The sequence below is a fragment of the Cetorhinus maximus genome, chromosome 12 (assembly GCF_964194155.1).
Source record: "Cetorhinus maximus chromosome 12, sCetMax3.hap1.1, whole genome shotgun sequence".
In the NCBI taxonomy this organism is placed as follows: Eukaryota; Metazoa; Chordata; class Chondrichthyes; order Lamniformes; family Cetorhinidae; genus Cetorhinus; species Cetorhinus maximus.
The window spans coordinates 121,266,536-121,293,829 of record NC_135890.1 but is presented as its reverse complement, the minus strand read 5'-3'; the positions used below and the strand labels follow the sequence as shown (position 1 = coordinate 121,293,829).

Genomic DNA, 27,294 nt, shown 5'->3' with positions numbered 1-27,294 from the left:
GATGTGGTGAGTTTGCATAGAATGAAATGTGAATATGTTTTGATAAAAGTCTCTCGTTATTGGCCAGCACAAACCAACCACTTGTCATTTGCAGCAGCGACTCCGTTTCAGATGACTCAGACTTCTGCCAGTGCACCGGGACAGCAGCAGGCGGTGAACAGCACCATCACCTCTAGCACAGCCAGCCCAGCCCTGGGCAGCACAGCAGGCCTGGTCACCCAGCAGGGACAGGCCGCTTCCCAGGCCTCGCACTCGGGTCAGGCCCAGCAACAGGCCTCCTCCGCTCACACCACCCCGACAACCAGTGTTCTGCATCAGAGGCTGGTGCTGACCTCACAGGCCCAGGCACGATTGCCTAGTAAGTGGCCTCACAAATATTGCCTAATTCTCCCACTTATTACTGTTGCATGACTCACTCATTTCTCGCTGGCAGCGGCTGTCCCTCACGAGCAGCCAAATTTCCAACCTTTTTTCCAAATTCTCTTTTGCTGCCCTATTTACGCAAATCTCTCTGTTGGTAAGGGACTAATCCACCTGCTGAGATTTTCTTTAGACAAGCTCAGGCCATGGTTCTTGGCCAATGAACAAAACACTGTCCTTTGCTTCACTTTTGTATGTACGTTGCCTTCTAGCATGTCTTTTCAATATTGAGTACTGACCTGATGAGATATTTATCTTCTAGATAATGCACTGCCTTTACAAAAGCTGCTTAATTTTTTTTTAAAGTAGCAGATCTTGAAGAATTGTGTTCAGGCACTTCAAAAATGTAGGTGATATTTATGTAGGATAATTATTAGTCAGTTGGTTTTCCTTACTTGAGTTGCATCAAATCCTATGGCAGTATTGTTTGAAAGTGTATATCCCAGTGCTTCACTTTTATAATAATTAATCACAGCTATAATATTGCCCAGTGTTAATGATGTTGCCTTATAACCTTGTGTATGCATTCAGACCCACAATTGGAACCTAGATCTCAGTTTTCAGAGGTTATACTACAGAATGTTTTTATTAACAGCAAGTTGGGAATGGGGAAGTAATATCGCCAGTCTTGTATCTGGCCCTTCTGTCAGCAGTGCTCATGTATTAAATCAAGCCCCTTTTCCCCAATTACACTTAAATGAAGCTGGGAGAGAAAGATTTCCTATCCACTTTGATAAAAACAACTATATACAAGTTTAGAAATCCACCCAAACAATTGTACACAAGTTCTATTTAATTATTGTGCATAAAATCCAGGATTTTTATTTATGCCATTTGCAGCGTTTAGAAATAGCTGCCAAAGTTCATTTCCTTATCTAGTAGGGACTTTATACTGTTGCCTCCTTCCTGCTAAATGTAGTAAAGTTAACTGACCGTGTACGTAAGATGGGCCCGAGAGGTAAATTCCCCCTCTAATATTTCAAGGGGTGGAAGCACTGATGACAGACAGCAGGAGTTCAGTAAACTTCAGAGACCCTGGCCCATTTTGCTTTTCCTGTTTGCGGGTGCTCTTGGAAAGGCAGTGTGAAAATGCACCTCACTTTCATAACACTGATAACAGGGTGTCATTTAAGGTTTTACAGGCAGCTGATAACAGATCTGACGCCGTCCTCCAATAGCAATGGATGTGCGCGTTGCTTTTGAAAGGCTCTGTCATATCCCATCAGCTCTATTCATAGAAATCCTCCCAAGTGCCTCAGTCTAAAAGCCATTTGTTTGCACCGTTTGGCTAGATGGGAACGCATAAGTGCTCCCAAGTTAAAATAACAATTAAAGTAAAATGGGCAGAAAGGTTTTTGGAACTGCAGAAAAAATGCATCCAGTTGAGGGGTGGGATGGGGGACAAGAAATAAAGAGAACCCCCATCAGAGGAATAATTACTTTGCTTATATATAATCTAATTCTACCTTTAACTATGTTAGCAAAGCTTACACTGGCCAGACAATATTCGAAGAGTTTTTCTGATAATGCACATTGGCAGTATGGTAGCATAGTGGCTATGTTACTGAACTAATAATCCAGAAGTATGAACAAACCAACAGAGAAAGGAGTTCTAATCCCACCAGAGCAGCTGGAGAATATAAATCTAATTACTTAAATAAATTTGGAATAAAAAGCTGATCTCAGTAATGATGATGGATTTTCCAAAAAAAAAATCGCTAATACCCTTTAGGGAAGGAAATCAGCTGTCCGTACCTGACCTGGCTTCTGTGTGACTCCTCAACCACAGCAGTGTGGTTGACTCTTAGCTTCCCTCCGATGTGGCCCAGAAAACCACTCATTTGTATTCAAAAAGGCAGCTCACCACCACCTTCTCAGGGGCAATTAGGGATGAACAATAAATGCTGGCCTAGCCAGCAACACCCACACACTGTGAATAAATATGAAAGAACTTAATGGATAAAATGTCAACTGGGGAATGAACCAGCATTGCTGTTTAGTTCTTGCCTTCATTTTAAGCAGTGCCAGAAAATTCCATTTGAAGATCAGGGTAGATGTGAGATATCTCTTAATAGATATTCACTGGTTAGCTGAATAATCTGCCTGGCCATTTTTTTTTCAAGTTGACCTCACTTTGCTTTTCCTGCATAAACTTCTCTGACACCTTGTTGGCGCACTGTAGATGACCTTGCATGAGTAGAGCTTGGGTGCAGATTTACTAACTGCCAAAGGACAATGGTCCAGATTTCTTGTTTGTAATTGCATTGCACACTGTCCTTCCCTTGCAGGTGGAGAAGTTGTTAGCATCGCCCAGCTTGCCTCCATAGCTGGTGGACAAGGACGAGGCACCCAGAATAGTCAGCCCGTGACGCTGCACTTCCAAGGCAACAAGTTTACCTTGTCTAGCAGTCAGTTGCGGCAGCTCACTGCAGGCCAGCATCTCCAGTTACAAGGTACATCCAGCAACACGCAGGAACCATGGATATGGCGTGTCATTTAAAATATGTCTTGTATACACACACACACACACACACACTTCTTTCCCCCACAAAATGTAGTTTTTTTATGTCAGTATTTGCATTTGACAATGTCTACACGATAAGAATCTCCATGCAGACAGGTACTGACGATGTTGCAGTCTGTGGTTACTAGGTGATGATGTAGTTCCACCACATCTTCTGCCATATTATAAGTGATGCTAAGGGAGATCATCTGGTTAACAATGTTGTTAGAAGTTGAAAACTCCTCTAGATTATTTTCCAAGATGCGAGAAGCAGAGAGTTCCATCCGGCTGCTAATACAGTTTTAAAGTCCTTCACTGCACAGTCAACATCTGGCCAGATGCAGTCGCCATAACAAATGGCTTTCTCAGAAACCGCAAGTCAAAACTCAAAATTCAGTGATTTCCATCCTCCTCTATGTACCACCACATCCCTCAAATTATTATTTTTGTATTATTCATTTATGGGGTGTGAACATCACTAATAAGGTTAGCATTTATTGCCTATCCCTAATTGTCCTTGAGATGATTGGGATGGCTTGCTCGGCCATTTCAGAGGGCAATTAAGTGTCAACCATATTGCCGTGTGTCTGGAGTTACATGTAGGCCAGACCAGGTAAGGATGGAGGATTACCACCTACTGCAGGCGCCTCCCTATCAGCTGATGAATCAGAGCTCCTCCATGTTGAACACGACTTGGAAGAAGCACTGAGGGTGGCAAGGGGCCAGAATGTACTCTGGGTGGGGGGGCTTCAATATCGATCACCAGGTGTGGCTCAGTAGCTGACTACTACTACTGACCGAGTTGGCCGAGTCCTAAAGGACATAGCTGCTAGACTGGGTCTTTGGCAGATGGCGAGGGAACCAACAAGAGGGAAAAACCTACTTGATCACATCTTCACCAGCCTATCTGTCCATGATGGTTATCAGTAGGAGTGACCACCGCACATTCCTTCTGGAGCTGAAGTCCCGGCTTCACATTGAGGATATCCTCCATCATGTTGTGTGGCACCACCACCATGTTAAATGGGATAGGTTTCAGTTGGAACAGATCTAGCAACTCAGAACTGGACATTCATAAGGAATTGTATTCAATATAGACTCACAATCTATAACCGCATGCCCAGCATGCCCCCCACTCTTATAATTACCATCAAGCCGAGGATCAACCCTGATTCAATGAAGAATGCAGGAGGGCATGGCAGGAGCTGCACCAGGCATACCTAAAAAATGAGGTGTCAACCTGATGAAGCTACAACACAGGATTACTTACATGCCAAACGAAAGGGCTCCACAAATATCCTCAATGATGGGGTAGCCCAGCACATCAGTGCTGAATACAATACTGAATTATTGGCAACCATCTTCAGCCAGAAATACCAAGTAGATGATCCACCTCGACCTCCTCCGGAGGTCCGCAGCATCACAGATGCCAGTCTTCAGCCAATTCATTTCGCTCCACGTGATATCAAGAAATGGCTGAGGGCACTGGATACTGCAAAAGCTACGGGCCCTGACAATATTCCAGCAATAGTACTGAAGACTTGTGCTCCAGAATTAGCTGCACCCATAGCAAGCTGTTCCAGTACAGCATACACCTGGCTATGTGGAAAATCGCCCAGGCACATCCTTCCACCAAAAGCAGGACAGATTCAACCCGGCCAATTACGCCACATCAGTCTACTCTCAGTCTCCTGCAAAGTGATAGGAGGCATCGTTGACAGTGCTATCAAGTGGCACTTAGTCAATAATAACCTGTTCACTGATGCTCAGTTTGGGTTCTGCCAGCACCATTCAGCTGCTGAAATGATTATAGCCTTGATCCAAACATGGACCAAAGAGCTAGACTTGAAGAGGTGAACTGAGAGTCACTACCCTTGGCAGCATTTGACCAAGTGTGGCATCAAGGAGCCCCAGCAAAACTGAAGTCAATGAGAATCTGGGGGAGAAAACTCCACTGCCTGGAGTTGTACCTAGCACGAAGAAAGAAGGTTTTGGTTGTTAGATCTCAATCATCTCAGTCCTGGTACATCATTGCAGGAGCTCCTCAGGGTCGTGTCGTGCCATCTTCACCTGGTTCATCAGTGACCTTCCCTCCGTCATGAGGTCAGAAATGGGGATGTTTGCTGCTGATTGCGCAATGTTCAGCATCATTCGTGACTCAGATACTGAAGCAGTCCGTGTCCAAATGCAGCAAGACCTGGGCAACATTCAGCCTTGGGCTGATAAGTAGCAAGTAACGTTCACATCACACACATGCCAGGCAATGACCATCTCCAACAGGAGCGAATCTAACTATCTCCCCTTGACATTCAATGGCATTATCCTCACTGAATCCCCACTGTCAATATCCTGGGGGTTGCCATTGACCAGAAACTGAACTGGACTAGTCATATAAATACTGTGGGTACGGGAGCAGGTTAGGATCTAGGAATGCTGCAGCGAGTAACTCATCACCTGACATCCTGAAGTCTGCCCACCATCTACAGGGCACTAGTCAGTAGTGTGATGGGATACTCTGCACTTGCCTGGATGAATGCTACTCCAACAATACTCATGAAGCTTGACATCATCCAGGACAAATCAGCCCGCTTGATTGGCATCCCATCCACCACCTTAAACATTCACTCCCTCCACCACTGCCGTACTGTGGCAGCAGTGTGTGCCATCTTCAAGTTACAATATTCACTAATGCTCCTTCGACAGTACCTTCCAAACCCATGATTTCTTCCACCCAGAAGGACAAGAGCAGCAGGTAGATGGGAACACCACCACCTGCAGGTTCCCCTCCAAGCTGCTCACCATCCTGACTTGGAAGCATATTGCCATTGCTTTACTGCACCCCCCCACCCTCCTTGGAGCAAAGGAGATTGAGGAGAGATTTCATCGATATGGACAAGGTTAGGACTGGCTTAGATGAGGTAGCCCTGGAAACGTTGTTCCCTTAAGCTTATGGTGCAAGGACAAGGGGGACACAGATTTAAGATCTTGGGCATGAGATGCAGGGTGAATATGAGGAGGAACCTTTCACACCGGGAGTGATAATGAACTTGCTGTCAACTAGGGTGGTGGAAGCGGAGACAATGAATAATGTCAAAAGGAAATTGGATGGACACTTGAGGCATGAAGAGCTACAGGGATAGAGATGGTGAATGGGACTGATTGGATTGCTCTACCGCAAGCCAGCATGGGAGTAATGTACCGAATGACCTCACCCCATGCCATAATGACTCTATGACTCTTCAAGAGCAATATCCTGTTCTTTTTTCCCGTTGGTTCTTAAATGAAGCATGACCTCTGGCTGCTTTCTCCATCTTCCTTCCTTCCCCGTTCTGTTTTGCCAATTATTCCAATGCGTGGGTGATACTATACCTTTTTTTCCCTTACTTATCATCTCTACAGCAGAGTTCCTAATACCAAGGCTTCTTTGTCAGCCTCTTGAAGAGGTGGGCTATTTGATTCCTGACTTGTAAGCAATCGAAAGACCCACCTCTGGCCATCTCAGATCAGTACGAAATGAAACAGATCAGTCTTGATTCTGGCCTAGTAGCATTCCTTTTAATTTAGAAATAATGCATAGTTCAGAAAGCAACTTGCATTGTCCCAACCTCTAACAAGAGAGGGAGGGACCAACAAATAGTTTAGACTCTGATTTATTAATTTATGAATGCTAACCAGTCATTTTTGAATGTGGTGCAATCTCTTAACAATCTGAATATCTAACAAACCTCAACTGCTAGAAAGCTAAGAAAGCGAACAGAAGACAAAGTTGATTGGGGATGAGTTGAACAGATTGAACGCTTCACAAAGACATAGTAGAGTAGGTAGGCATACTACTTAAAGAATACAAGCAAGAACTGTGTCTATAGAAGTTATGTTTAAAAAAACAATTTAGCATCTAGATCACGACCTTAGACTTTACACAGTATTTGCAGCAACAAAACAGGCCATTTGGTCCAGCAGGTCCATGCTGGTGTTTATGGTCTACATGAGCCTCCTCCCACCCTCCTCCATCTAACCCTAACAACATAACCTTCTATTCCATGTGTTTATCCAGCTTCTCCTTAAATGTATCTATGTTATTGGTCTCAACTACTCCCTGTGGCAGTGAGTTCCATATTCTCACTGCTCTCAGGATAACGAATTTTTTTCCTGAATTCTGCATTGGTTTTATGAGTGAGCGACTGTCTTATTTTTATGGCCTCTAGTTCTTGCCCATGGGTGGAAACATCTTCTCCTCTTCTACCCTCTCAAATGCTTCAAGACTTCTATCAGGTCATCCCTCAGTTTTCTCTCTTCTAGAGAAACGATCCCGTTTCCTACTAAAAATTTATGTCCCATGTGTTTTTGTTCATTGAATAATGTTTAATAATTTAAACTTAGAATGAGACCTGATGTAATGTTGCATTTCTAGGGAGATCCTATAGAGGCATAGGATAATTATAGCAATTAAAAATTAATTTATTGTCTGATTTTCTCTTTGTTATCTGGACATGTTAACAAACATTTGCCTAGACAGTGAAGCTGGTGAAGATACACTTGACAACATAAAGGGTTCAAAGTCAGCTTTGAGATAAAATGAGAACAAAAAGAATCCAGAGTAAAGAAGTCTGGGTAAGACCCAAATATATCACCATGCCCTCTAGCCATATAATGGGAGACCTCCCTCTGAGGACCCTGCCCCAGAGGCTCACAGCTGCACAGCTTTCCTGCCAGTGAGTCTGAAATCGATTAAAAATCAGTCTCAACATGCAATTAAGAGGGAAAGAAAACCTTGATTCTACCTTGAGAAAGAACTAGGTGATAGGGAAAGGGAACTTCCTGCAAGGGAATTATGGTAGTAATAAATTTAGCATTGTATGAGAAAAATCATTTCACCACCCTTTTAATTTAAAAAAATAACTACAGGTAATGTCCTCCAAATTGTATCAGCACCGGGGCAACAGATTATGCGTCAACAAAGTCAAGCTCTGTTACAAACACCATCCCAGGGCAGTGCTGTCCAAAACGCATCAGCTGCAACTGGAAACCAGCAAGGAATAGTACCCAGTTCTGTTTCCGCTCCTATTTCAACGCAAGGTAAGTGACTTAGGGACTGTGTAATTAATATGCTCAGCTTTTGCACCTACATTTACCACAAATCGTAAACGTGTTGTCTGTTTTTCAGCGTCTTTCCTCACAACCAGAACAGTTAGTAGTTCCGCATCTGGAGAGCAGGGAGCAATCCTAAGGCCAATATCTTCTCTAGGATCTGCTGCACAGGTAATCAGATTCTTTTAAACAGGCTGCTAAGGCCGTTGTGTCAGATCCAAGTATTCATAATAATCTTCCAAGCTCAATATTTTTACACTTAGTCAGATTGTGAAAAATTATTAACCGAGAATGTGAGAGAGCACTAGTTTGTCTATCTTTGTACCTATATATTTTTTTAGAAATTGTGTGCACTTCCTATCAATTCTTTCCGTTATAAATTACTATGTCCATAGTGTCGAAGAAGGCTTGTCACACTGTAATTACACACTCCTGTCAATGGAGGCACTGTTGCACCACCGTTGGAAGGAGGATTTAATTGCATTGTTGCCTGACTTCAGGGAAAAAAAATGGCATGGATTATTCTGCTGTTAAGACACATCCCCAATTTTAATGCTTCTAGAGGTAACCTGTTGACACTAATTACTGCTTGTTCAGTGCTTTTTCTTCTGCCACATTTGAGAATTTTGTTTCTGATTTATAGGATTCTATAGAAGAAAAGAAAAAATTCATAAAGGAACGTTTGGACCGGATTTTTTTGATAAATGAGAAACGGTGTTCTGTGGTGCCTGTCTATGGCACAGAACTGTTAGGAGTCTGCTTCTTGATTGGTGAATATAGACTTACAAAGCCTAAATCGACTGGGAATTCCTGGCTTTCCTCTGGTTATGTGAACTGTCGCAACATTCAGCAATCAGTTAGTGACTGCTTTGCTGAGGTAACTTGGAAACGGACAAACTCTTTGTCATGGACGATCCTGTCCGCGGATCAGAGGCAAGAAAGTATGCAAGATATGGTTAAAAGGTGAATACTTTTATCATGTAATAAGTCACAGCAGTTGGTAAATTTTACAGTAGCGTCTCTATATCACGGCTGAATGTACTGATGAACATCTTCCAATATATTAAGCCGTTGGTATCATGATCCATTCGGTCAGGAGATCTAAGAGATTTATTTTTTTTTGCATTAATGTGCAGAACCTGACCCAGCTTTCAGACTCTGTGCTGTAATCTTGAGCTTAACCTAAAATTAAAGTAGCATCAATCCTGCTACTAGGTTTCATCATTCACAGCTGATGAAGAAAGTGAATAAAATGTTCAGGATCAAAAAAGTAAGGATGGGTGGGGTGCCAGGGGAGATGACTTAAGTTAGCGGGGTGGTATTGCAAGTTGTTGAGACTGCACCTGTCACATTGTTCCAAGTATTCAGTCTCCATATTAAAAACAAGATGTGGAACTGTTGGGGGAAATTCCACATTAAGACTGATGACTAACCAGATTTCTGGATTTCATGAGGAAAGATTGGCCAGCTAAAATAAAAACTTGCATTAATATAGGACCCTTTTACATTCTTGGCATGTCGCATGGAGCCATCGACTTACTTTTAAAAATGCTGCCACGGTTGCCTCACAGGCAAATGCAGCAGCCAGGTTGCACACCACGTGATTCTCATCTTGTCACACCAAGCAACAATGAGATGAATGATCGGTTAACCTGATTTGGTTAATGGAGGAATGTTGGTCATGAAACTGAGAGAGTTCCCTTTTATTCTTCAAGCAGTTTCATGGTATCTTTAACATCCGTTTGAACAGGCCAACTTGGTATAAGGTTTCATCTGAAAGATGGCACCTCTGACAATGCAGTCCTCCTTCAGGACTGCATGGAGCATATGAATATATTAATTAGGAGCCGGGGTGGGCTATTTAGCCCCTCGAGCCTGTTCTGCCGTTTGATAAGATTATGGCTGATTGATTGTGGCCTCGACTCCACTTTCCTGCATACCTCCGATAACATTTGACTCCCTTGTTGGTCAATCTATATAACTCTGCCTTAAAAATATTCAGTGACCCTACCACTGCGCTCTGGGGAAGAGAATTCCAAAGATCCACATCCTCCTGAGAGTAAAGTTTTTCCTCCTCTCCGCCTTAAATGGGAGACCCCTTATTTTTAAACTGTGTCCCCTAGTTCGAGTCTCTCCCACAAGGGGAAACATCCTTTCAGCATCCACCCTGTCAAGTCCCCTCAGGATCCGAAATGTTTCAATAAGATCACCTCTCATTCTTCTAAACTCCGGCGGATGCAGGCCCAACCTGCCCACCCTTTCCTCGGAAGATAAACCCCATATCCCAGAAATCAGCTGAGTGAACCTTCTCTGAACTGCTTCTAATATAATTGTCCTTTGTTAAACAAGGAGATGAAAACTGTACACAGCACTCTAGATGTTGTCTCACAAATGCTCTTTACAACTGCAGCAAAACATCCTTACTTTTATATTCCATTCCCCTTGCAATAAACAAGAACTTTCCATTTGCCTTACCAATCACTTGCTGTACCTGCATACTAACTTTGTGATTCCATGTACCAGGACACCCAGATCCCTCTGCACCACTGAGTTCTGCAATCTTTCTCCATTTAAATAATATGCTGTTTTTCTATTCTTCCTGCCAAGGTGGGCAAGTTCACATTTTCCCACATTGAACCCCATCTGACAAATGTTTGCCCACTCCCACTCACTTAACCTGTCTATATCCCTTTGCAGACTCTTTATGTCCTCCTCACAACCTACTGTCCTACCTACCTTTGTGTCAAAGCAATTTAGCAGCCATACATTTGATCTCTTCACCTAAGTCATTAATGTGAATTGTAAATAGTTGAGGCCTCAGCACTGACCACTGTGGCACTCCACTCATTACATCTTGCCAACCCAAAATGACCCATTTAGGCACATTTTCTGTTTCCTGTTAGCTAATCAGTCCTCTAACATGCTAATATGTTACCTCCTACATCATGAGCTCTTATTATGTGTAGTAAACTCTGATGTGGCACCTTGTCAGATGCCTTCTGGAAATCCATGGGCATGATGGCTACCAGCTCCCCTTTATCCCCATTGCTTGTTACTTCCTCAAAGAACTCTAATAAATTAGTTAAAAACTATTTCCCTCTCACAAAACCATGTTGACTCTGCCTGATTGCATTGAAAATTTCTAAGTGTCCTGCTATAGCCTCCTTTATAATAGACTCCAGCATTTTCCCTATGACAGATGTTATGACAACCGACCTGCAGTTTCTTGCTTTCGGTCTCCTTCCTTTCTTGAATAGAGGAGTTACATTTATTATTTTCCATCCTGATGGGGCGTTTCCAGAATTGAAGGAATTTTGGAAAATTGAAACCAATGCATCTTCTTTCTCAGCAGCCACTTCTTTTTAGACCCTAGGATGAAGTTCATCAGGACCTAGGAACTTTCCAGCCTTTAGTTCTGATAATTTTCACTGTACCCTTTCCCTGGTGATTATAATTGATTTAAGTTCCTCCCTCCCTTTCACCTCTTGACTTACAATTATTTCTGGGATGTTATTTGTATCTCCTACAGTGAAGACACACACCAAATATCTGTTCAATTTATCTGCCATTTCCTTATTTTCCATTATTATTCCCCAGACACTCTTTCTCTGGAGGACTAACATTCAGCTTATTTACTCTTTTTCTTTTTAATTACATGTAGAAACTCTTACTACCTGTTCTTATATTTCTAGCTAGCTTTCTCTCACACACTAATTTCTCGCTCCCCATTTTTTTAGTCATTCTTTTGTTTTTTAGTCAAGTTTCAACTTGGATTACATGCTCAAGTCCTGGAGTAGAGCTTGAATCCACACACTTCTGTCTCAAATGGCATTACCACCTGGGTTTTTACTCTGTGGTGGAGGAGGGAACTATGTGGGAATTTGGGTCCAGAAAAGTTCTTATGCAAGTTAAAGACTTGAGCAGCACAAGACACAGTTTGCAGTTAAGAGCGTTATGAGGAAATAGGAAATTTAGACAAAATTTTCTGAGTGATAAGGTGGTAGAATTCTGCAGCAGACCAGCAATGAGGGCAATGGGTTAGAAAACCGTGGCAGGATTTAAACAAGGACTGGTTGGATTCCAGGATGAAGAGATACATGTGGATTGGTTCCAGAAACACAGGCAGGATGTTGATGAGTGGTTTGGAAGGGTAGGCTAGGTGGATCAATGGTCTCATCCTGCCCAGAGCACGACTATTGAACTATGTGCTACCAATAGCTATGATTGGTCCTGAAGTGACCTTTTTTTTTTGTTAGGCACAATTGGTGGTTTTGGATTATGCATGGCCTGTGTAAAGCCAGAAGTGGCTTGAAAATAGATGCAGCGGGTGGATGGGAGGGGGTCGTAGTCGTGGAGTGGGGAGGCGGGGTTGTGGTTGACGCCGGATAAGGTTTTATATTTAGTGTGAATTTAAAAAAGGACAAAAATATAATGACCTGAAATTAACTCTGGTATTGACTGGAAGTGTAAAGATTTGGAGAAATTATATTGTTGAAAGAGGAGGGAACTGATTGGTTTGTAACCTGTTGCAGCTCGCAGTTCTGGTTCAGTAAACAAAAACAACTAGCGTTTATAACTATAGTGGAACATCCCGAGGCACGTCACAGTTTTTAATCAGACAAAATTTGACCATTCGAATGAGATATTATTAGGGCAAATGACCAAAAACTTGGGCAGAAAGAGATATTTTAAGGAACATCTTAAAGGAAGTCAGAGAGATGGAAAGGTTTGTAGAAGGAATTCCACAGCTTGGGGCCCAGGCAGCTGAAGGCGTGGTCACCCATGGTGGAGTTTAGGAAATTAGGGATTAGAGGCCAGAATTGGAGGAATGCAGAGAGCTTGGAGGATTGTTGGGCTGGTTACAGAGATAGAGGAGGCAAGGCCGTGGAGGGATTTGAACACAACAATGTGCTGAGCGTTTACCCGTGGCATTCTGTGAAGACCTTTTGGCTGGCTATAGGATACGTAGGTGAGTCAGCTGTGCTTCTTAAACTCTTGCTGCAAAAACGAGTGATGTAGCTTAAAGGCTGGAAAATGTTGTTGCTCCAGTCATAATCCTGGAGGCTACTTTTACACCCTGGCTGTATTTCTCCAATTTCAGAAGGAATCATTATTTAACTTTAAAACAAAAACAGAATTACCTGGAAAAATCAGCAGGTCTGGCAGCATCGGCGGAGAAGAAATCAGTTAACGTTTCGAGCCTTCATGGCCCTTCGGCAGAACTGAAGCATAGTTAGAAGAAGGGAGAAATATAAATTGGTTTAAGGTGGGGGGGGTTGGGGGGGTGGGGGGGGGGGGTGTGGGGGGAGAGAGACACATTGAGGGTGTGGTGATTGTGGAGATGAGCAGATAATCAAAAGATGTCACAGACAAAAGGGTCAAAGAGGTGTCGAAGGTGGTGACATTTGTCTGAGAAAAGTGCTAATTAAGAATGGAAGACAGGATATTCAAAGTACAGCTTTAGTGGGGGTGGGGTGGAAAGACTAACAAGGTTTTAGTTTAGATTTAAAAATAATGCAAATAGGTGGGGAAAGAAGAATCTATAAATTATTGAAAAAAAAGGGGTTGGGGGGGGGGGCGGGGGAAGAAACGGGGTGGGGATGGGGGGAGGGGGAATTTAAGATCTAAAGTTGTTGAATTCAATATTCAGCCCAGAAGGCTGTAAAGTGCCTAGTCGGAAGATGAGGTGCTGTTCCTCCAGTTTGCGTTGGGCTTCACTGGAACAATGCAGCAAGCCAAGGACAGACATGTGGGCAAGAGAACAGGGTGGAGTGTTAAAATGGCAAGCGACAGGGAGGTTTGGGTCTTTCTTGCGGACAGACCGCAGGTGTTCCGCAAAACGGTCGCCCAGTTTGCGTTTGGTCTCTCCAATGTAGAGGAGACCGCATTGGGAGCAACGAATGCAGTAGACTAAGTTAGGGGAAATGCAAGTGAAATGCTGCTTCACTTGAAAGGAGCGTTTGGACCTTTGGACGGTGAGGAGAGAGGAAGTGAAGGGGCAGGTGTTGCATCTTCTGCGTGGGCATGGGGAGGTGCCATAAGTGGGGGTTGAGGAGTAGGGGGTGATGGAGGAGTGGACCAGGGTGTCCCGGAGGGAACGATCCCTACGGAATGCCGTCAGGGGGGGTGAAGGGAAGATGTGTTTGGTGGTGGCATCATGCTGGAGTTGGCGGAAATGGCGGAGGATGATCCTTTGAATGCGGAGGCTGGTGGGAGTCCTGTTTTGGATTTCCAGCATCCGCAGTAGCTTTTAGCTTTTTGTTTTTATCATTATTTAACTTTCCATTGTTTTGTCATTTACAGATGTGTAGAAAGCAAGTAATCCAGGTAAAAATCATAACACAAGACTCCAAAGCAGCCAAAGTAGGGAGAAAGAAACCGCATTTGTATATAGCCTCCTTCCTGTCTCAGCATTGCCTAAAGTTCTTCACTGCCAAATAATTACTTCTGTATTGTGGTCTCTGTTGTTATGTAGGAAAACACAGGAAGCCATTTTTGCGCACAGCAAGATTCCACAAATGGAAAATTAGATAAATGGCCAATGAATCGGTTTTGGTGGTGTTGGTTGAGGCATGAATGTTACCAGGAAACCAGGGAAATGCCTCTTCTTCAATAAAAGTGCCAGGTGATCTTTTCAATGTTCACCTGGACAGGCAGGCAGTCTTACTTTCTCAAGTAACTGTAAAGTACAGCGCCTCCTCAGCACTGCACTGCAAAGTCAGCCTACTGTTTAGTGTAATGAATGCAACATTTTAGCTACAAATGTAGATGTGTATTAGAAGCTGATAAGTTTCCACTGAAATAGAGTAATTGTTAACTGTTGGCAAGGATTGATCTTCTTCCCGGAGTGTATACGTAACTGCATACAAAGACCATGGGAGCTAAAGTCCAATTTCTTTGAACAAATTCTCTGCCTTGAGTGTTATTGGGCTGGATTATCAAAGTAGAGTTTGTAGAGTAGTAGGAAGGAATCCAGGGCCCAACCCCACAAGCTGCGTTACTCTTGTGACTCTATTTATAAATTCAAAAGAGGTGAGCTCGGTGCCCACATAGTGGCGCAAGCGCCACCACGAGATGGGAGCTGCCTGCCTGGCACCAGTGGCAAAGGCAGGCAGCACCCATGTTGGGGGCTGCCACTGCCTTAATGATTAGAGCAGACAGCTCCTCAGAATGTCAGGTGTTGGAAAATGGAGGAAAATGACCATTCGAGCAAACTTAACATCCAGCGCTAGATCTGGTCCAGTTATCCCCATCATACTTCCGTTTTTAACAAATAAAATTAAACTTTGAATGTCCCCGCAATGAATCCAACTACTGGGCAGTAACATGCACCAGACCCTAAAGGAGCTTAATGGCCCGGTAATCGCTGCTGAGTGGGTTGCCCGTCCCCTCCCCCCAGCCTATTGAAAGTTTGGAACTGTCCAGGAGGCATCAGGATCATGAGCTGGCTTCCTCCAGGACTGCGATTTTCAAATCGTGCCTGCACCAGGTCCCAACCCTGCAGGCATTTAAAAACCCAGCCCAATGTTTTCTAATTTTGCTGTTGGCATTTTCTTTCAAGACCTCAATCATTTTCTCAATTTGAAATGTGAAGAAATAACAGGTTTGAAGTCAAACTAACTTTTCATTTCAATTTAGAGGGGTCTCGCTTTTTTGTATTGAAACTTGTATTAATAAACGTTGTGCCTTTTCCGCAGGGTTCACTGTGTTGTTCCAAATGTAGTGGCATCTCCGCCAATCCTGTACACGTTAAACCCTCCACCACCTTACGCGCACCGCATGCGGCTGTTTAAATCTAATCTTAAAAAGGAGCTGGCTCCGTACTCCCAGCAGCTGCAGCAGGTTACATCGACAACAATGCTACAGTTAACTGACCCGAGGCTTGTACAGTTTGACTCAGGTTAGTAAAGTTAGAGGGAGTTGTCTCTTCTGAAATGCGATGATTTTTTTTGTATAAACAGTGACGTTCTCTGGAGTTTGAGACAGGAGCTTCCGTTCCATGCCGTGCTGCACACTTCACCATTCATTTCCTTTTTGCCTTAAATGTCCAATTTATTGACAGAGTCGGGTGAGAAAGCCACATTCTTTTGGGAGTGAGGGACCTGGCAGATTTTGACCCCCAGGCAGGAGAGCAGCTCAGCAAAAATGCCACCCAAGCAGCAGTGGGAAGCCCGGTCAATTTTAATGAGTTTCACTCATTAACGTACCAATATCAACTTGTGCCTTAAACATAGCAAAACATCCCAAGAGTGCTTCACAGGAGCATTATCAGTAAAAATACTTTTGCCACTGAATAATATAAGGCATTGTCCAAAAGTCAATAAGGTAGTAGGCTTTAAGGAGGACTATAAGAGATAGAAGTGGAGAGGTTTAGAAATTCTAGACCTTACTTGGGGCCTGGACAGTTGAATTCATGGTCGCCAATAGTGGAGTGATTAAACTCGGGGATGCTCCAGAGGCAGGAATTGGAGGAGCTCAGAATTCTTGAAGGGCTCTAAAACAACCCAGGATGTAGGCAGGCAGTGTCCACCCAACCAAGCCCATTCTCGCAACAAGACAGGTTAGTACAGGGCTCGTGAGGAGTGGGCCCCCATTTTGGGAAGGGGGCAGAGTCCAGGGAACAGGAGGCCTCCACTTGCCCTGTAGGGCCCGGAGAAGCACTCCTAATCCTCTGAGCTTATCTTGAGCAGTTCACCTCTTGGTGATCTAGACTGCACTTCCCTGATGAGGAAATCCCCACCCAGGCCAGTGTCATTGTGGCAGCAGAGTCCCACGGACAGGGGGGGCCAGCGGGAAAACCTCTTCCTTCATTGTGGCTACATCATGCTTGGTCTCAGCCAGACAGAGAAGGTTTTAAAATATCCCCTGATTTTCAGTTCCGTTTCTTCAGTTTAATTGGGGAAGTCAGTCACCAGATTGGAATGAGAAGAACTGAACTTTCATTGTGATTGTCTTTACTCAGGGAAATTGGAAGCACTAGCTGTTTTGCTTCACAAACTGAAATCAGAAAGACGCCGGGTGTTGATATTCACACAAATGGTTCAGATGCTGGACATTCTGGAGAGCTTTCTGGACTACCATAGTTTTGCTTTTGTGAGAGTTGATGGTAATGTTCATCTTAACCAACGACAGGTATGTTTTTTTTTTAAAGTAAGTGTTTTTATATATAATAAATGTGCATGTATGCATTTACATATATAGTGTGTATATAAAACTCCAGTCCCTGTTTCTAATATCGGCTCCAGTTGTTCAGGTTTAATGGTTTGTGGTGCCATTCTTTTACGTAGCTGATGCTGTCTCCCCCATCCTTACTGCAGACACAGTAAAACTCATATTGTGTACTGTCATTGTCCTGGGGGTAGATTAAAATGCCTTCTTCCCTCCCCAGTGGGAATTAATGTAATGTCCTCTGGGGCCTATAGAATGTGCTGACAACAGTTTAATCCACAGTGTAGAATCATAGAATGGTTACAGCACAGGAGGTGGCCATTGTACCCATGCTGGCTCTTGTCTCATACTCACCTCATTGAGGCAAGTGCTTTTGACAATGTAAGGAATGTCAGAAATCAACAATGGAGTACTACAGTATGATATGTGGTTATGGTAGTGAACTGTTAGCTCGGAGGTCGAAGGTTGTGGTTTCAAATCCCATCATGACAATTGAATTCAGTAAAGCTGATCATTAGCTGGCTGGCACCAGATAAAATTACCATCAAAATTGTTGGTTAGTTGCTTTTTGAAAAAAGGACCCATCTGGTTCACAAATGTCCTCTGGAGGGTCAGGGGTAAACTTCCCACCCCCTGCCCGGCTTTCTTATACTTGACTCCAGTCCCAAATTACGTGGCTGACTCTTAATGCCCTTGGCAGTTAGGGATGCGGCAATCAAGGTCACCTTGCCACTGTCATCCTGGGGGGTTACCATTGCCCAGAAACTGAACTAGACTAGCCACATAAATACTGTGGCTACAAGAGCAGGTCAGAGGCTAGGAACTCTGCAGCAAGTAACTCACCACCTGACTCCCCAGAGTCTGTCCCCCATCTACAAGGCATAAGTCAGGAGTGTGATGGAATACTCCCCACTTCCCTGGATGAGTGCAGCTCCAATAACACCTAAGAAGCTCGATACCATCCAGGACAAAGCAGTCAACTTAATTGAAACCCCATTCAGCACTTTAAACATTCAGTCCCTCCACTAACATCCCCTCCAAGCCTCTCATCATTCTGACTTGGAATCATATTACTTCATTGTTGCTGGGCCAACTCCCTTCCAAACAGCACTGTGGATGTACGCATGGCATGCAGTAGTTCAAGAAGGCAGCTAACCACTACCACCTCAGGACAGTTAGGGTTGGGCAATAAATGCTGGTCTAACCAGCAATGCCCACATCCTGTCAATGAATAGAAAAAACACTTCCCAAAAAAAAATACATTTTTAAAAAATGTATGAACGATTGAAGTTAAAGGTGAAAAATTACATTTAAGGCCAGTCCTATGACCTGGTACTCCCAGCAGGGAGCACAGCTCGAGGAACCTCAACAACTTGCACTTTTATAGCTTTCTATCGGGTACACACCCCTTGGTTTTCTATCTATTTAATTTAATACCTAGAGATTCGAGTGTGTGTTTGTGTGTGTGTGTTGTCTAATCATTGTGAACTTTCTATTTACAGGCGCTGATGAAACTTTTTAATACAGATAAGCGCATGTTCTGCGCCATCATTTCCACCCGAGGTGGTGCTACGGGAGTTAATCTGATAGATGCTGATACTGTAATAGTCTATGACAGTGACTTAAACCCAACCCTAGATTCACAAGTCCAGGAATGGTGTGACAGAATTGGAAAGTGTAAAGATATCCATATATACAGGTATATGTGTGGAAATTACACTTGTTTAATAATGTGAACAATACATTGTGAATAATACATTTGTGTCATTACATTTGTTAAGTTTGGAGCTTGCATTATACAGAACTTCTGTGACATTAACCTGGGATTGCATCAAAGCAATTATTTACAAATTGGTCTCCCAGATCTTAACAGTTTATATAATACATTTAACGTAGTAAGCAGGAGCATTAACAAACGAAAATTTGACACCAAGCCACATAGGAACAGGAGTAGGCCATTTGCTGCTTTTGTAAAAAGGTATGGCACTTAATTCTGAAGTCCAAAGGAAACTGCAGCGAATGTTTGTTAAGATCTGGAATAGGCCAAAAATTGACAGATGGCATTCAGTGCCAGTAAATGTGAGGTAGTGTGTTTTGGTTTTAAAATAAGTATTAGTACTTTGGGAAAATTTGGGTGATGTGAAAGAGCAGAGGGGTTTGGGTTCAGAAGACAATGCAGCATCTCATATGGAGAAGGCAATTTAAAAAAGATGGTGAAGCACTGGATTTTATGGCAAGAGGTATAGAGAAAAACATCAAGATCCAATAATGAATCTTTATAAAATCAACAGTATGGTAACAGTTTGGAGAGTGCGGGCAGTTTTGAATTCCGTGTATCTGGTAACCTGTGGGCTGGTAAAAATCCTGCTGATGTTCAGTTCTGTCCTTCAGAGCCTTCTGCCACTACCCAGTATGGCCTCTAGCCCCACACCACATGGTTGATGCTCTGAAGTGAACCAGCAAACTGCTCAGTTGTACAAGCATTTGCTTTAAGAAATCCCACCAGGGCAACTCAGGATGGACAATGAATCCAGCCTTGTCAGCGATGCCCATATCCTGAGAGTGTTTTTTTTTGTTTTTGAATGACTTGCCTTCAGATTTGTAAAGATAAATTTAAATTTCGGTAACCAGGCACTTGTAAATTTCAGAGCCGCTGACTCACCTTGTCTATGTTTTCACTGCAGACTGGTTATTGGAAACTCCATCGAGGAGAAACTTCTCAAGAATGGCACGAAGAATTTGATCAGAGACGTGGCTTCACATGGGAGCAACTATTGCACAGCATACTTGCAACAGGTATTTGTCCCCAGTACATTTGCTGTTACAGAAAGAATCAGGGAGAGTCTGAACATTTCCTGGTATTTTGAGAATAGCAGTCATGGGAAAAATGGAGAAGAAATTAGAACCATTTTGGGGAAAGTGCAATTTGCATCATTGGGCATTTCCTCTAAAGGGGTCGCTAATGCTTTGAATAATTTACCCAGATATTGTTTTCTCTTTCCTGAATAAGTTGTAGCTGAGGATTTGTCAAGCTAATTTTCCATGGGACTGCCAAATTGGCCGTTGAGTGATTTCCAAAAAAACTGACGCATTTTTTCCTAATATGGAAAATCCTGCTATGGTGTGGCTTCCCGTTTTGCATTCAGCTAGAAACTGATGAGTATTCCTCACATTTGAGGCTGGCAAAACCGTGTCCAAGACAAAAAAAGGATCTAAACTCACACTCAGAGACTGTGAACCTCATCTCTTGATTTTTCTGGGTCCATGCTGTTGTGTATTTGAACTGGAGTTCAGCAGAGTGCAGTAGCATTTTAAGTATTATTACACTAATGCCCTTTTCTCTCAGTCCTATCTGCAATCGGTTTAAATTTCATGGAATAAAGATGCCTAAACACTCCTGTCACAACCTCAGGACAGCCCAAAGCATTTCACAGCCAACAAAGTACTCCTGAAATATAGTCACTGTTCCAATGTAGGGAAGTGCAGCAGCCAGTTTACGCACAGCAAAATCCCACAGACAGAAATGAGATGAATGACCAGATACTCTGTGATGTTGATCGGGGGATAAATATTGACCAAGACACCGGCAGAGCTTGCCGGCTGCTCTGCTAAACAGTGCCACAGCTGTACAACACCTACCTGCAAGGGAAGGTGAGGCCTCGATTTTGATGCCTCATTTGTAAGGCGGTGCAGCAGTCCCCGAATACTGCACTGGAGTGTTATCCTAGATTTATATGTGCAGGTCTCCATTGGGTCTTGAACCCACAAGGCTCTGAGTCGGAGGTGAGAGTATTATCACCGAAACAAGCTGATGACTGTTGGCAGTAATTTGTCTCACTGTCATTAATTCTCTGCCCTGAATATTGCTATGAAACAAGCACATCAACCAGGGTTAGCTGTAATAAGGTGGAAGCAGGCTCACATGGAGCATGAGATGAGAGTGACTGCCCTTGGCATCAAGGCAGCATTTGACCGAGTGTGACATCAAGGAGCCCTCGCAAAACTGGAGTCAATGGGAACCGGGGAGAAAACTCTCCGCTGATTGGAGTCATACCTAGCACAAAGGAAGTTGGTTGTGGTTGTTGGAGGTCAGTCATCTCAGTTCCAGGACATCATTGCAGGAGTTCCTCAGGGTAGTGTCCTCGGCCCAACCATCTTCAGCTGCTTCACCGATGACCTTCCTTCCATCATTAGGTCAGAAGTGGGGTTATTCGCTGATGATTGCACAATATTCAGCACCATTCGTGACTCCTCAGATACTGAAGCAGTCCATGTTCAAATGCAGCAAGATCTGGACAATATCCAAGCTTGGGCTGACAAGTGGCAAGTAACATTTGTACCACAAAAGTGCCAGGCAATGACCATCTCCAACAAGAGAGAATCCAACCATCTCCCCTTGACATTCAATGGCATTACCATTGCTGAATCCCCTACTATCAATGTCCTGGGCGTTACCATTGACCAGAAACTGAACTGGACCAGCCATATAAATACTGTGGCTACAAGAGCAGGTCAGAGGCTAGGAATCATGTGACGAATAACTCACCTCCTGACTCCCCAAAGCCTGTCCACCATCTACAAGGCACAAGTCAGGAGTGTGATGGAATACTCCCCACTTGCCTGAATGAGTGCAGCTCCAACAACACAAGAAACTCGACACCATCCAGGACAAAGCAGTCCGCTTGATTGGTACCCCGCCCACAAATATTCACTCCCTCCATAGTGGCAGCAGTGTGTACCATCCACAGTATGCACTGCAGCAACTCACCCCAAGGCTCCTTAGAGAGTGCCTTCCAAACCCACAACCGCTACCATCTAGAAGGACAAGGGCAGCAGATAGATGGGAACACCACCACCTGCAAGTTCCCCTCCAAGCCACTCACCATCCTGACTTGGAAATATGTCGCCGTTCCTTCACTATCGCTGGGTCAAAATCCTGGAACTCCCTCCTTAACAGCACTGTGGGTGTACCTACACCACATGGACTGCAGCGGTTCAAGAAGGCAGCTCACCACCACCTTCTGAAGGGCAATTGACTGATTGTCATAGGACAATCATCCTATGAATGCTGGTATTTATATGTTTTTTAATTCACAGACTAGTTGGACTGGCTGTAAACACTACCTAATGATGACTGGCCTAACGCTTACTAAAACTAGCTGAAAGCTGAATAAACTGCATCTCTATTAGATGGTGTGTGTGTGTCTATAAAAACAAAAATTTGTCAGCTTGGAAGTTTAGGTGACAGTCATAAACTGCTCACACTGATCGTTTTCATTAAGACTGCTGCTTTGTTGATTGCTCATTCTCCAGCTAACATTCAGCTCTACCTCAACTTTATGATCAGTACAAACTCTGTTTGACATTTTGTTACAGCAAACAGTCCGTGACCTGTTTGAAATCCCTGCTTTCATGGGAGAGTCTGCATTGAAGCTAAAAGCGGAGGAGTTTGTCGTGCTCTCTCAGGTGCCATCCTTGGCAAACCAGATCTCACCAAAAGAGACCAAGCCCTTCCTAGAGGTATTCAAACCCATTTAATTGCTGGTTTTATAATTGACTTGCTGCTAATTTCACACAGGCCTGTTTTTCTATCTGTATCGTTCAGTTCCCAAGTTAGACAGAAGCTAACACAGAATCTTAGAAACGCACAATGCATCCACCAGCCACAGTTGATAGAAAAGACAGGTTAATGTTTTCCTTTAAAACTCAAAAAGTTTGCTCTTATTAAAAATCATTAAATTTTATGCATTTTGTACGATTTTTTTGTTTCTTTTCCCATTTCCTGGGAAGGCTGTTCCTATATTCTTCCCCGACAGTTTTAGCTGTGGTTGAAAATTCTCTCTTGAGGTAGCCCAGGCGTTGGCTTAGTGCCTCCTCATGGCAACCAAGCTCAGGGGCACACTGGGAAAATGATATAATTCATTGAACTGTCTTCATGAAGCTTGTAACCTGCAGGCGGTTGCTACTTTTTAAAGTGTTTCAATTATTCTGAAACGTGCTGCTTCACATTTGTGGAAAAAATAAATATTAATAGTCTAACTTGAGTGAAATTATTAAATAAATACAACGGACTAACTTGGAGTGAAATTATTATCCATGCTGCTTCTGTGGTAAATATTTGAAATGTCTCCATTTACGTTTGCAATGTTATGTTACCTCTTTGACCAGCTGTTCGAACTACTGGCTTGGTGTCCAATTTTATTTGATAGCCTTTCCCGTGAAGCAACTTGGGACATTCTACTGTGTTGAAGTGCTGTATAAATACATATCATTGCAGTGATTGCAGATTGCCCAGTAAACTGCATGTTACTTTGCTGAAAGCCAGGCGTAGTTTGACCACAAGGTGATGCTGTTGCTACATATTCAGAATAAACAGTGTCTCTCCACAGAATCACAGAATTCTAACGGCACAGAAGGAAGCCATTCGGCCCATCGTGTCTACACCGGCTCTCCAAATGAGCATTATGACCTAGTGCCATTACCCTGCCTTTTCCCTGTACCCTTGCGCATTATTTCTATTTAAATAGTCACTTAATGCCCTCTTGAATGCCTCGATTGAACCTGCCTCCACCACACTTCCAGGCAGCGCGTTCCAGACCCGAACCGCTCGTTGTGTGAAAAAGTTTTTTTTCTTGCATCACATTTGCTCACATCTCTTCCTGCCCCCTCCACCCCCTCGCCCAATAGAAGATTGGGTATTTAGACAAGTAATTCAACTTTTCTCTTCTTCCACATTTTACTTCAAGAAACCAAGCATTTTTAAAAAAACACAGCAAAAAGAAAATTGATAAAGGTTTAGCAAGGTATATTTGAAAAAAAAATTTGAATTGAAGATTTTCAGTAGCTATTTTAAAACTCGTAGATGTGTTTAAGGGTTAGCCAGCTAAGTACGTGAGGGAAAAGGGAATGGAGGGATGTGAAGGAAAGTAGAGCCAGGATTGTGTGGAGCACTAACGGCAGTATAGACTCGTTGGACCGAATGGTCTGTTTCTGTGCTGTAAATACTGTGTCATTCTACAATGGGGAAAAGTGGTACACTGATTTTCATGCTGGTGTACTGTAGAACATATTCCTTGCTTGGCATTTACAAAAGAGTGTAATTGGCACGTATGCATACAGTATTCATGCACTGCAATTTAATGTACTTTGGGTTCAAAGCATCCAAGAGGTAAGGGCAGCACAGCCAGGTAAGAGGTGCACAGGAGAATCAGGATAGGGCAAGGGGTTCCCAAACTCTGGGTCGCACCCCCTGAGCGGGGCCGCAGGGCGAGATTTTGGTGTCGTGTGCTCAGAGGCCAAAATCGTGGCCGTGGAGTTCGGACTAAATTTCGACAATTGTGAGGCCTTTTTAAACGTTCGATTTTTTTTTCTCTCTGTCTGTCGGTGGACATGTCCTAATGATCGGTTCCCTGTGGCCCACTACAACCACAGCCTGTTTTTTAAAAAAAAAAGTGGAACGCCCTCCAATTTTCACTCTGGGGTCACACACAGTCTGAGGCATTAAAGTGGGGTCACATCAGGAAAAGGTTTGGGAAGCACTCGGATAGGGTGAGAAAGTGGAGTTGATGTGGGAGCTCAGCCCGTCATATTGAGCGATGGAGCAACCTTGAGAGGTCAGATGGCCTATTCCTGCTCCCATTTCTTTATATTGTTACACAGGCCATCCCACCTAGTCCCTAACACCCCAAGGCAGTTTAACAGAAAACTGCACTCATTCATTCACATGTGCCTTTTTAACAGAACCTCCTTCTTCAATAGAAAATGAACCTTTTAATAAAATGGCACTAATCTGTTTTGCAAAGGCTCTGAACAGCATTGAGCAGGAAAGTGGCGACCACGTTAAATTGGGACAGACAGCAAGGGCAGAACTGAGGGAAGGTGTTGGAAAACCCACGGAGCAGCGCAGGTGTAAAAACTATGAAGAGTCTGCGTACCTGGACGAATTGGCTGCACTTGTTGAGCAGGTGATTTTTTTTTTTGCCTGTTTACTTAGTAAAAAATTTGTTTCTTAATTGTGTTCATCGAATAGCACCATTTGACCCATCAAGTCTGTACTGGCCCTTTGAAAGAGTGATCTAATTGGGTCCTCTTCCCCTGCTCTTTCCTCATAGCCTGGTAAGATTTTTCTTTACCTTTGTTGGACAGCGGTGTTTGGAAGGATTTGCATAAATCATGAATTTTTCAGCATTTTGTCACCACTGGCTGTCTTGAGGCTGCGGATCAAGTTTAAAGCTACGTTCATGTTAAGTCCAATATACCTGGGGCAACTGATATTTATTTAGGTAAACTTGAATTCATTCAAAGCTTTCCTGCCCAAACCCTAACTTACACCAAGTCCAGTTCACCCGTCAACCCTTTGCTCGTTGACCTACATTCACTCCCTGTTCAAAATAGTGTCTCAGTTTTAAAAAATTTTCACTATTTTCATAATACTCCATTGCCTCACTCCCCCCTCTATCTCTGTAATCTCTTCCAGCCTCTGAGGTCTCTGCATTCCCCCAATCCTGGTCTCTTACCCATCCTGATTTCCTTTGCCTCACAATTGCCAGCTTTGCTTTCAGTTGCCTATGCCATAAGCTCTTGAATTCCCTTCCTAAAACTCTGTGTATCTCTTTTTTTTCTCTCTCCTTTTAAGATGCTCCTTAAAACTGGCCTCTTTGACCAAACTTTTGGTCACCTGTCCTGATATCTCCTTATATGGCTACTGTGTCAAATTTTTCTGTACACTTCTTTGAAGAACCTTGGAATGTTTTATGATATATCTGCAAGTTGTTGTTGACTCAGTGTTCTGATGTAGGATTTACCCACCACTAGGGAAAGCAGGCAATGAATTGTCCTTTCCCAAACCTCCAGACCCACAAATTCAAACCAGACAAATCAGAAATGTAAGTGCAACTATTTTTTTTTTCATTTGTTCATGACATGTGAGTATTGCTGACAAGTCCAGGGTTTGTTGCCCATCCCGAATTACCCTTGAAGGTGGTGAACCACTGCAGCCCTTGTGTAGGTAAACCCTGCAGGGATTAAGTGGGGGAGTTCCAGGATATTGTTTGAGTAACTTGGACTTCAAAGCTGAAACCACCCCCCCCCCCCCAAATCCCCTGAGTGGGGCGGGGGGGGGAAGAGAAAAGGGTTGTTGTAAAATGTATAGGACATCAGCATTGAAATCTATTGGTGTCTATGAACCCGAATAGCTCCCTCTCCTGAACAGAGCTTAATTACACACCTAAGAACTAAATGGAAACACTGTGTAACCTGAATTTTGTTGGGGGCATAGTGTTTTTTTGGGGCATTACTCTTTAGCCAGTCACTGAAGACTGTTTATAGCTGTATAGCAATGTCCAGATTAGATTGCAGACAAATAATTCTTGAACAGAATTGGATACTTCCCCAGTGCTAGAAAAATTCTAAACTAATGGGAATGATTTTGGATTTGCACAGTTAACTGGGTAATTTTGTTTCTATTTAAAAACCTTGCAAATGACACTGAACACTTGGCAGGCATCAGGTGCCACACTGAACATGATTTTTGACTGTTGTTGGCACTTCATGCTTGCCTGCCAATGCTATTTGTTTGCACTCTCTTCCTGTGAAGCTGCTTTTAGACCTTTGATTTGTCACAATTGATTGCCTATTTTTTCTGAATGAATAAATTAGAACTGGGCAGCACTTCACTGATTTGACATCTGAATGGCACCAAAATCAGCCAATACAGTTTTTAATAAAGTCAATTTTAAGGCCTTTGTGTTTCATTGTGGTTTTGCTGCTTGTGTTGTAATTTACTTTCATACTTCTGACTTGTCTTTTACCTACCTGGAATCTTAAAACCAACAGAAATCTTGCCTTTAGAATATACTCTAGTTTGCAATTAACATGTTATTTGCTTAATTGCATATGCCTCAAATTTTCAACTTTGTTCCGTGTTTAAATCCCTCCATGGAACTTTCCCACTTAATGTCTCTAATTTCTTTGAACTGTATTTCCATACTTTTCATTCCTGTGGTTCCTGCCTGTCTGAATCCTCCCACTTCCTATGCTTCACCAGCCTCATCTTCAGCCACCTCTGTTAAGGCATTCCATTTCCATTTTTCCTTGTCCCTCTGTGAAGTGCCTTG

The 27,294-nt window shown here is 43.2% G+C and overlaps 1 protein-coding gene and 1 non-coding gene across 13 annotated transcripts in view; both read left to right on the top strand.

The window, feature by feature from the left end:
- The window catches only part of ep400 (E1A binding protein p400), a 142,890-nt gene that overhangs the window by 71,468 nt on the left and 44,128 nt on the right, over positions 1-27,294 (top strand). For 9 of the 12 annotated variants that reach the window (XM_078554545.1, XM_078554541.1, XM_078554542.1 and 6 more), the window contains 11 exons: positions 68-358; positions 2,709-2,873; positions 7,829-7,999; positions 8,088-8,182; positions 8,655-8,974; positions 15,709-15,911; positions 16,974-17,143; positions 18,682-18,878; positions 19,864-19,975; positions 22,556-22,699; positions 24,982-25,143. In XM_078554545.1, the coding sequence (XP_078410671.1) occupies positions 68-358; positions 2,709-2,873; positions 7,829-7,999; positions 8,088-8,182; positions 8,655-8,974; positions 15,709-15,911; positions 16,974-17,143; positions 18,682-18,878; positions 19,864-19,975; positions 22,556-22,699; positions 24,982-25,143 (2,030 nt within the window). The remainder of the gene's footprint in view (positions 1-67; positions 359-2,708; positions 2,874-7,828; positions 8,000-8,087; positions 8,183-8,654; positions 8,975-15,708; positions 15,912-16,973; positions 17,144-18,681; positions 18,879-19,863; positions 19,976-22,555; positions 22,700-24,981; positions 25,144-27,294) is intronic. The other 3 variants (XM_078554538.1, XM_078554546.1, XM_078554543.1) reach the window with 3 other exon arrangements.
- LOC144688160 (small nucleolar RNA SNORA49) lies at positions 17,309-17,447 on the top strand. The gene has a single exon (XR_013578360.1). It is a non-coding gene; the product is annotated as a small nucleolar RNA SNORA49 (small nucleolar RNA).